This window comes from Lycium ferocissimum, chromosome 8 (assembly GCF_029784015.1).
Source record: "Lycium ferocissimum isolate CSIRO_LF1 chromosome 8, AGI_CSIRO_Lferr_CH_V1, whole genome shotgun sequence".
Taxonomy (NCBI): domain Eukaryota; kingdom Viridiplantae; phylum Streptophyta; class Magnoliopsida; order Solanales; family Solanaceae; genus Lycium; species Lycium ferocissimum.
The window spans coordinates 9,982,277-9,993,197 of NC_081349.1; the positions used below are offsets into that span (position 1 = coordinate 9,982,277).

At 34.0% G+C, this 10,921-nt stretch overlaps 1 protein-coding gene across 1 annotated transcript; it reads right to left on the minus strand.

Annotated features, from left to right (window-relative positions):
* Positions 1 to 2,173: 2,173 nt before the first annotated feature.
* LOC132067196 (uncharacterized) lies at positions 2,174 to 9,174 on the minus strand. Its single transcript, XM_059460350.1, has 14 exons — positions 8,900 to 9,174; positions 7,698 to 7,857; positions 6,674 to 6,931; positions 6,286 to 6,460; positions 5,930 to 5,991; positions 5,581 to 5,744; positions 4,876 to 4,973; positions 4,439 to 4,497; positions 4,229 to 4,363; positions 3,903 to 4,150; positions 3,637 to 3,796; positions 3,392 to 3,467; positions 3,245 to 3,289; positions 2,174 to 2,498 (listed from the first exon to the last, which is right to left on the minus strand). The coding sequence occupies exons 1-14, from the start codon at positions 8,950 to 8,952 to the stop codon at positions 2,287 to 2,289; spliced, it is 1,905 nt and encodes a 634-aa protein (XP_059316333.1). The 5' UTR covers positions 8,953 to 9,174; the 3' UTR covers positions 2,174 to 2,286.
* Between the last annotated feature and the right edge of the window lie 1,747 nt (positions 9,175 to 10,921).

Below are 10,921 nucleotides of genomic sequence, written 5' to 3' on the forward strand. Positions count from 1 at the left end.
GTTTAGGTCCAATCTACATACATTAACAATAAAATATTTTACACCTTTAAATTAATCGAATTAAAATTCAAACTATCAACTGATGCTTAAATATTGCTATTGTTTTGTCTCAAAGAGAGAAAAATAGTTTCCTTTTAAATAAGTCTTCTCTTTTAAAAAGTATTAATAAATTTTTGCAAACTTTGTATTCGTAGCAAACATTAATATAATAAAGTTTTGGATACGGAGCACAAACTACAATATTATATTAATCGTGTTTTGAATATAGTATATATATGCATAAAAACAGTGCAAACTTATATATGTTTATTAGTAATATAAAATATATATATTATTACTATCCAAACACAACTACATACACATAGATGCATACAATCCAATGTGTTGGGCCCGTGCGCAGCACGAGCATATGCCATCTAGTATATATATAGTTTTTAGTTTGGGCATCCCTTAAGAAGTTCATTCACCTCTAAAAAGTAAAAGGTATTTTTACTAAATTACTCGTAATTAAATAGTATCCACTATTTCATATGATTTCTTTGTTATGTAAAATCTCACTTATCTAAGGATAAAATTTATTAAAAAAATTAAATCCTTCTTAATATAAAGATTATTTAAAAATTAAAAATACCATATAATATCGCCCGAGGGAGTATCATTTGGAACTAGTGCTTAGCTTTTTGTATATTTTTTTTTTTTGTTTTTTTAAAATTTTCAGTACTGTGCTTAAATTGGTCCATATATAGAGGAACTAGCGAAGGGGGAAAAGGAGGCGGCGGGAATTAAGGCTTTAGTTTACTGTAGAATGATTAATTAAATATAAAATACCCCTATCTCTAAATAAACACTCTTTTATCCCTTTACTGAATTATCAGAGTCTGCTAAACTTTCTTGTAACTATGATTTTGGTCAAGTAATGATATCTTTTCTCACTTAAAAAAGAAGTTGTTTTGCCCTTTCAACTCATCATCATATTCTAACTTTTTTTGGTGCAATTGGATATTGTGGGGTTACGTCATTGCATACAATTCATGTGGGGCCTACGAGTGAGACCCTCAAAACTCTCTTCTACAAACAAAAAACTTTAATACTACAAATTAAGGTTCTTTATTTTAATACTACAAATTAAGGTTCTTTCCTCGTGCATCATCAGATTCGGCCCTTCTAAATATCGAATCAATCAAAGACATTGTTTATATCATTGGAGTCCTGAGTCAAATGATCAAGAATTGACACATCTAGTGATCTAGATGTTACATATAGAATTCTCGTATATCTTAAAGTTCTCAAGTTTTAACCGAACTTACCCTCAGGCATCTAGAATTTAATTAGGGAAAGTTACACATTTGGTTGGACGGCGAAAAATAATTGCATTCGCAGGTCAAATATACAAAAAACGTACCCATTTTGTATGTACAAAAAATATACAACGTCAGTTATTATTCTAATAGGAGCTATTTACGTCAATTTCTCATTGAACTATGGGTTCAATATTTAAGATTCTTAGCATTAAACTCGTTATATCTTAGTAATGGATCCATATCTACTGTTTGCTGCAATTTTAATGAATTTTTACATATAAATTTATGAAGTCGAGAGTGCTATATCCACCTCTGCCCTCAGCTAGGATTGAATTAAGAATTGAGTTAGGCCGGGGGCAATATTTGGTTGAAATGAAAAAGAAATACTTGAAATTGAATTTAATAAAGGAACTTCCATATAGGAGTAAATTCGCAGAAGCAGAACGACACTTGAAGGCCATGAAGCTGGTAATGACGAAAAGGGTAGGAACTGAAAGTCAATTAACAACTTAGATAGCACATTAGGTTAAGCGATCTACATCATACTCCTTGGGGTGCGGCCCTTCTGCGAACTCAGCTAACGTGGGGTGCTTTTTCTGCACCGGACTGCCCTTAGATAGCACATTTTTAACTTACCATCTTTGTTACCTTTCTGTCTATCTTGTATTTTCAAACCAATGAACCAAAGAGAACACAATTTGCAACCAATGAACCAAGAGAACACAGCTTGCAGGAAAATCCGGAGGCCTAGTCTAAAAAACTCCAGATTTTGTAAAATGGACTTCTTTTTCGGGAAATAATGGCCTGCTAATGAATAGATTAGTCTACTAGCACAACAATCCCTTCTAATGATAATGATAGACAACAAAGAATCAAGACACAAGCATAGTAATATTTTATTTCAGTAAATGATCCAACAAGTGTTTTACGAAAGATGAATATACAACATGGACTCGATGTAGAACTTCCTTTAGTGTACTCAACATTAGTTGCAGTTCAAGACAAACAATGCACATCCGTGAGCTTTTACTGACATAGATATTGAATCCTTTATGGCTCCAAGATTTTTGGCACTCCATACTTCTCTGCCTCTGCAATTTGAACTCTTAGCATGAATTGCATTAGTTATGTCTGATATCTTTGCTGACATTTTTGTCACCTGGTTGTTCAAATTGAAGAAAGCCAAGTAGATTTCACCTGCAATGTATAGAAGAGTGTAGTAGTGTCAGATTTTGCATAATAAGATTAAGTACCATGAGCTGACTGTGTACAAGACTTTTACACCATCAAGTTAAAATTGAACTGCAATAATATGTAATTATTCGTAGAAAGCCTGATATGGTAACCCCGAGAAATAGCCTGCTATTATTGGTTCAACTGCACATGTAATGTACGAACTCTTTATATCTTTAACATATATAACTTGAACCCATCTAATAATTAATCTGCAAACTCTAATCGCAGAGGCTGATGCTCACCGTTAAGACATTTGCAAGGATCCGTAATACATGTAGGCTTAGAGTGGACTCACTTAGCTTCCATTTTATGGCTTTAGGAAATGCTTAATGCTAGGGAACCACATACCATAGACATATTTTAAGCCAATAAGCTCATATCTTTTAACGGGCGATGGTGATCTTATTTCAAATTTGCTTACTCCTTCGACACCTATTATTGTCTTATTGATTGATCAGGACTAAACTCTGTTTAGTTCAACCTTAAGTATTCTTTTAAGTTACAAGGTAGGAGTTTGCTAGCATCTCCTCTGACTTAGGTTAATTACTGCAAATTCCCATAATTTTATCCCTTTTCATTCAGACTTCCAAAACTCAACAAAAAAAAATGTATGTATTTCACTATCATCCATTGGATACATTCTCCTTTTGGGTTAGAGAGGTCTGTCCTCTATCTGTGGAATAAATTTCTTGTTAGAAAAACCATACCTCTTCTTCCAGTTGCAAGCCAGGACCTAACTCCAGCGGAAGAAGCTACATGAAAGAAGAATCAATACAACATAGTAGTAGGTATCAATCTCTAAATTGGACATAAAACGAGTAGAGGGTAGGCAAGTTTTCCAGATGAAAAATTACCTTTGACAATATCCATGGTAGCACAAAGACCAGAATAACTATTCATGAGGGTTCCATTGTAGTTCACCTCCCACATCTGTCATGCAAACATCAGCAGCAAAGTTAGCCAGTGATTACCTGGCACCATAGACCAGATGAAAGAACTACAAGAGTCTCAATTTATTCAAAGAGTACACAGAGCTTCTTGTGGCATGAACTGCTGCTAGTAGAACAGGTCATAAGTCTGAAAATTCAAACTGAATTACCTGGTTGGCATGTGATCTGCACCGTGAAAATGAACCTCTGCTCAACTCTTTAGATGTAAGCTTTCTATTTGAAGATGCACCAAAACAATATTCTGTTCTCTCTGTTACCAGTAAGTGAAGATTCCCGTGATTTTGGTGCTTACATACCATCTCCCCTTCTCTGCATGAACGACAACTTCATTCATGAGCCAGGAAGATTGACAAATATAGCATAAACATAATCACAATCGAGGTGGATGAATTCAGCCGAAGTTGAAGATATTTACGATGCTGAAAGTGCTTTTCTCTTGTATAGACAAAAAGGTGCCTTGCGTTTATTTGATTTCTCTTCCCAGCACACTTGCTCTAGATCATTGTCCAGAACTTTAGTCGACCAGCCATTTGCCTTTACATCTGTGCAGCTCCTGAGAGCCAAAACTCTCGTCTGCAACACATTTATTGTTTCTTTATCCTCAGTATGGTGAGTCAAGCCATGTTTTCCATGTGAACTTGAAGAACCTGTCACATAATGAAACTGCATTTGGAAACATCAACTTAGGATTGAATTGTATGCCTAAAATGATGCAAAAGTCGAGTCAATTTATTCACATGCCTCGATGTTGTTCGAGCTAAACCAGTTAATCTCCAAGAGAGTAGGATTCGTAAGAAGACCAAATGTAGTATCATCAAGCTTTCTCATATCTCCGCCAAAGATGAAAGGGGACCTGACCATGGACCATAGAGTGACCTGCCAGAAAGTCCATTGAATACAATCCGGTCACTTGAGCTATGTCATAGTTGCAGAATGCTCAGGCAAAATTACCTGAGTACGTTGCTCATCCAGATTAAGCTTGCAATATCTGTGTGGACCACGATTTGAACCTGCACCAAAATGGAGTATTCTATAATCTTTTCATGCCAGATTTTCCTCCTTGTTTTTCCCAAGAGGAACGTGTGATTTTGAGGCGGAGGAGAACCATAGTAACAGAAATGGTTGATGTTGAAATCCTACCCAAGTAAGCTAAGCACAAGAAATTGTAAGAGAGGTCATACATTTGCAATATGATGGATTTTTCCCTGTTTAACATTTAACTGAAGCTGCAATGAATTTACGCTAGTAGACCCAAAGAAACGGAGCCTGATGAGAATGAATATGCATCAAACAACTATGTAACTTTGGCAAACTATATAGAATCCTTTCTGAAATGAGGATATTATTTTATAATTTAACAAACACAAAGAATTAAAACAATCCTTCACCTGGATCTGTTAGCCATCCAAATGGTAGCATATCCAAGTCGGGCCACGATTTCCCCTTCAGGCCCTTGACTCCTACTAAGTTAGCAGAAGCGAACTCCCTGGCACAAGGGTAAGCAAGAAACCTATGTCAACGGCTATTTAACAAAACAGTGTCACGGACAAAGAACAAACCAGAAAATAAAATTTGAGCTGAAACATAATCTGGTTGTTAAGACGCATTGACCATACTGCTTAACTATGCCATTTAGCCATGAAAATATTCACTTCTTTTCCAGAATAATGTTTCACGTTTTTCAAAATCAATGTTTGGTTATAAAATTGCGAAATCCAACTTGGAGTTGGATTCCAAATTTGGAGAAGTGCTCCAAACCTATTTTCCAACTCCATCTTCATAAATTTCAAATAAAGTACTCTCTCTCTTTTTTCCAAAAGTATAACCAAACACATCTCCAAACTTCATAAATTCAACCAAACACATCTCCATCTTCAACTCCAACTTCATACATTCCAAATAAAGTGAAAACTATTTGGAATCTATGGCCAAACGCATACTTAGAAGCTCAAGGAACTTTAGCGTTAAATCTATGACATATCTACGAGATAGATAGGCAATCACAATTAACAATCTGATAAACACTTCTGGCAGCAAGCTTGGGAAAAATTAGAAAATCCTGACAAATTATAAGAACAAAAAGCTTAATTTACCTCGCAACATTGAAGTGGGAAGAGAGATCTTTCCAAGTATCCCAGTCATCACCGGTTACTCGATACATATTGACCAAACCACTTACATCCTTTGCCATGGTTGGATTTACATTAGTTCCAGGGGACAAGGAATATATGATAGGTCGGCTAAGCTCATTCAATACCTACAGATAAGTACATTGTTATCACATTTCTCACTTGTCATTGTTAGATAAACGTATGGATACAAAGACAAATCTTTCAGCCATTATGTTTACTTGTTCTTCCTTTCAGCAAGTAAAATCATGCCTCAGTACCATTAAAAGGGCAAGATGCATTGCGTTAAGGAGAAGAAAGTTAACAACCTCACCTCTGAAACAACGGTTATCTCATCTAAATCCAAGTCATCACCAAATACACAGTCGTGTTTCACTGAAGAAGAAAAAACAGAAAATTCCTTTAACATAAAGCACAGGAAACTCAACAGTTAAACAGTGATTTGGGATCTTTTATCTTGGATGATCCAAACAAAGATTAGTCCTGCTTCTTAAAGAAGTTTTCCTAGAAAGCAGAATCAACGGGTTTATGACATTAAAGATAATCTCCTAAGTTATGGTTTCACGTGAAAATCAGACTTTTGAAAATGTCAAGTCATCAGCATGAATTCATCATCACCCATGGAAATAAATCTTCCAATAATTGTCTTGATTTACAAATATGTCTTACCATAATCGACACCCCAGTCAGCATATTGTTGATAGAGTGACCTAAGGAACGCTCTTCCAGCTCCCAACTTGGTATTCACACTCATGAAACCATTTTTCATCCACGCACAAGTCCTCTCCTTAATTCCTATATCTTGTGCACGCCATTGTCGACCAGCTTCCACATAAGCTTTGCCCTGTTGGATGTACCACCAAGAAGTCCAGTATTTGTTATAGCTACTAGTATTGTATAAGAGCTCATTAGATGAACTTTATCAGCTTTCATCACTACATTTAGATAAAAATAGGTATGAACTTGCCCAAGAAGCTGGATTTGCATATACCAATATTTAAATCTATTAATGAAAGCATAAAGTTGAATTCAGTTATGGATAAAGAGAAATACCGACCGTAGTGGTATCCAGTATGAGGGTGTTAGCATTGAATGCTTGTTTACTTAAACCTCTCATTACGTGAATCCCAAATTTCAGGCCCATGCTATGAACCTTTTGGGCCACTTCAGATAACCCCTTTCCACCTTGAGAGGAAGGCCATCTACCAGGGTCAGGAACCATCCTTCCCCACTCATCAAAAACATCATAACCATAAGAATCAGTATAAGCACCTTTGACTTTCTTCCTATACCAAAGAAAGTCCAACACAACGTACTGCAGAGAATCCAAAAGCAGACAAAATTTAGGGATGAAAGCAAAAACATGTTGGAGTTGTAAAAGAATCTAACTTCTATGCATTCTCATTTTAGAATGTGTTTAGTATGATGGATGTCATTTTCCCTGGAAATGTTTTTTTCCCAGTGTTTGGTGGTGAATGGGAAGTATCTTTCAAAAAATATGTATTAGAGATTTATAATACTCCTATTATTAGCAAACCATCAAGGGTGTTTCGAAGAATCTTTTGAGTACTAAAAGTTAATACACCCTCCATCCCAATTTATGTGGCACCTTTCGGATTTCGAGAGTCAAAATGAGTCTTTCTTTGACTGTTATGTTTTCATTTGCCTTTTAAATATTTTCAATTATCAATTATTGTAATTTATAGGTACCTTTTACGTAGTTCCCAAATAAGTAAATGTTATATCAAAAAGCTTAAAGATTCCACATCCGGATTTCACGGTCAAAGCTAAAAAAATTGACTCTCGAAATGAGAAACGTGCCACAGGGATAGAGGGAGTCTCAAGTGATCTATTGGAGTAAGTAATACTCCTATGAAGTTAAAGTTAAAGATGGTTATAAGGAAAATGACTTACGTCCATAACAAAGAGAAGTCAATATCTTTTGGTGGAAAACATTTTTCCGGTAACCAAATACCTGAAAATGGTTATGGTTATCATGGAACTCATTTTCCATCATAACCAAAAGTACACCCTTAAAGCCTATTGTTATGTTTTTTTTTTTTTTTTTTTTTTTAAACTACCTGATAACCATGAGGTTTTAATCGCTGTGCTACAAGTTCTGCATTCTTAAGAAATTCTTCCTCAGAGATGCTCCAACAAAACGAGTCATAGGAATCCCAACCTCTTGGCGGCAAGCTGGCTTGTCCAATATCACCTTGAGATTTAGTTTCTGAGGTTTCCCTGTGGTTACGACCCAAATAATACTCAAACATGTTACAATTGGATCATAAAATATACATCTTTTCAAGAAGACATACTATTTATTACTCCCTATGTTTCAATTTGTTTGTCTTACTTTCCTGTTTAGCCTGCTACAAAAAGAATGCCTCTTTCCTAATTCGGCAACTCTTTAATTATAATATCCCACATGACATCGGCAACTCTTTAATTACAATATTCCACATGACAAGCATTATACATATCTTTAGTTTAAGACCACAATATTCAAAAGTCTTCCTTACTTTCTTAAACTCTGTACCCAGTCAAACTAAGACAAACAAATTGAAAGGGAGGGAGTATGTAAGAGGAAACAATAGACAAATCAAGAATAGCAGCAAAATACAAAGATTGGCCCAACTCATAAGTCAAAAACTTCTTGTACCACCAAACTCTATAACAGCCTAACAGATGCCACCATGCTGATAATACTCCAAAGATTAAAACTTGCATTTTCTAAATGCATCAGATTAAATGTGGTTTTCTTTTTCTCCAGTACTTAACTTATAACAACAAAATAGATACCTCTTGATAGTCAAGTGATTGATAGACATGGCAGACAGACAGACACACACACACACACACCAAAAAAAAAAAAAAAGGAACTGGACTAGTTCTGAAATTTCATGAAACTGGATATGTCATGTACATGATTTTGCCAGAAAATAATTACCATAGAAAGGTTCCAAGAAATGTTAGACTATCAAGAAAATCATTTCAAGTAACACACTTGGAGATGCCACTGAGCTTTAAATACTCAAAAGATTGAAACTATTATCAACGATTATCAAGCTCACATGCATCAGAATTTTATTTAATCATATTTAATGGATTTGTTTTTGTTTTCCTAAGGACATACTTAGTACTCCTACTATTTAATTATAACACGAAAATCAAAGAAACTAAAACTAATGCTCAAATTGCATGAAGTGGGGGTCAGTCAGATTTATGATTTCACTTGAAAATAAACACAACAGAAACTACTATAACAAAGTTGCAAGAATACCAGTGAACAAAAAGAGTGAAGAAGATGATTAAAACAGAAGCTTTCAAGATCATCCTTTTTTCAGAATTCAAACTAGTGTTCTTGCTAACAAGCTGATAAAAGTTGTATAATTTGAGCGATTTTTGAGTTTGGGGATTTGAAGAAACAAAAATTGAATGGATTTTAAAGAGGGGAATTAATGAAAAAGGTAGTCAGTTAAAAAAGTAAAAGAAGTGTGATGGCAAGAAACATAATCAGCGGATGCTATTTCGGAGGAATAGGCAAGTGTCAACCGACAAAAGTGCTGTTGCTCTCTATGATGGCTATTTTCTGTAATGAAAATATAAAGTATCCCTCTATAATATTTCACTTAAATTGATTAATTTTTAGAGTTTAATTAATTAATTTAATATTTTAGATAATTTAGATATTAGGCTTACAACCAATCTAAATTTAAAATATATCTCAAAATGTTGATTAATTTAATATTTTTTTAAAGAATTATAATTTAGATGGAGGGAGTACCATAGGCATGTACACAAATCGGTTCTACGAGACGATTCGAAACAATTCGGATAATTCAATTTGGATAATACAATCCGATTTCGATTTACAAATTCTCATATCAAAATGATAAAAAAATATATCTCAAAATGTTGATTAAAATTTATATAATTTTATATTTTATACCACGACGGCTTTGGGATGTTTCGCCTCGAGCATGTTCTGCACTTAACTTCGAAAGAAATGAATGTCTGCATGCAAATAATATTGATGAAATGAAAATAGGAGTACCATGTAGAACGAATGGATCGAGGAGAATTTTAATAATAATTTCAACTCGATGATGGTGAATAAAATAAAATAAAAAAGATTAAGTAGCCCTTATATTATTTAATACGTATATTTTTTCACTCCCTGTTATTGATATTTATTTTAGATTCCGACTAATTCCAATTCACAATTTCACATGCATCGTGAAAGATTATTAAATGAAAATTACTCCATGTCACGATTTGTTTATTCGTAACCTTTAGTCGAGAAAAAAGGAATTGTATTCATTTCATCACAATCTCTGATGACTATTTAGTCTTTGTAATTTGTTTGGTTCAATGCAAAATAAGATATATCATGTATAATTTAAAGGGGAAAGATTACGCATAAAAAAATTACCCACTCATACCCCATTATTTTCATGTCCCCAGAAAAAATTAAAATATTTATCCGAGATGTTCTCCAGTTATAATATCAACATGATATATAAATATATTGAGAGATATTATGAAAGATACTTCAGTCCTTCTCTTAGTCCTCCATGATACCGTCATGGTATATAAATATACTAAAACGGTATTATGCATGATCATGTTCATTTATTAAAAATGACACACTTTTTTGAAAAAAAAAAAAAAAATCTATGACACCATGTCTTATATACATATACCGTGATGGTATCATGAAGGACTACTTTAGTCTTTCAATGAGACACTCCTCAAGATCATGATACCATCATGATATATAAATATACTGAGATGGTATCATGGAGGACTGTTTTAGTCCTTCTCTTAGTCCTTCATGATATATAAATATACTATGATGAGGGGCATGCCGGGTATATACTTTTAGCCGGTGGCAGAGGCAGATCCAGGATTTGAAGGTTGCGGGTGCCACAATTTTCTTCAATGTACATCTTGTTAGGAACGTATATTTGGGTCGAGTCCGTCTCTTTTTAGTTTATTCGGGTCAACTTAATAGGCTTTTTTTTATTTAAAAATATGAAAATTACATCTCAAAAATGAAGGAACGAACATAATTAGCATCTTAAATAAGGAATCACACTCATTAACACCCATTAACAACAGAAATAAAATCAACATTTTCACCAAGGGACTTGCATCTTTTATGTATATTAAAAAATGAATTTGCACAAGTAAAATAACATCTTCAATAAGGGAATTACACCAATCAAAATAAGAAAAATAATAAAAAAACTCTTCAGTAGGTAAATACTCCCCATAAATAAATATAAAATTAGATAAACTA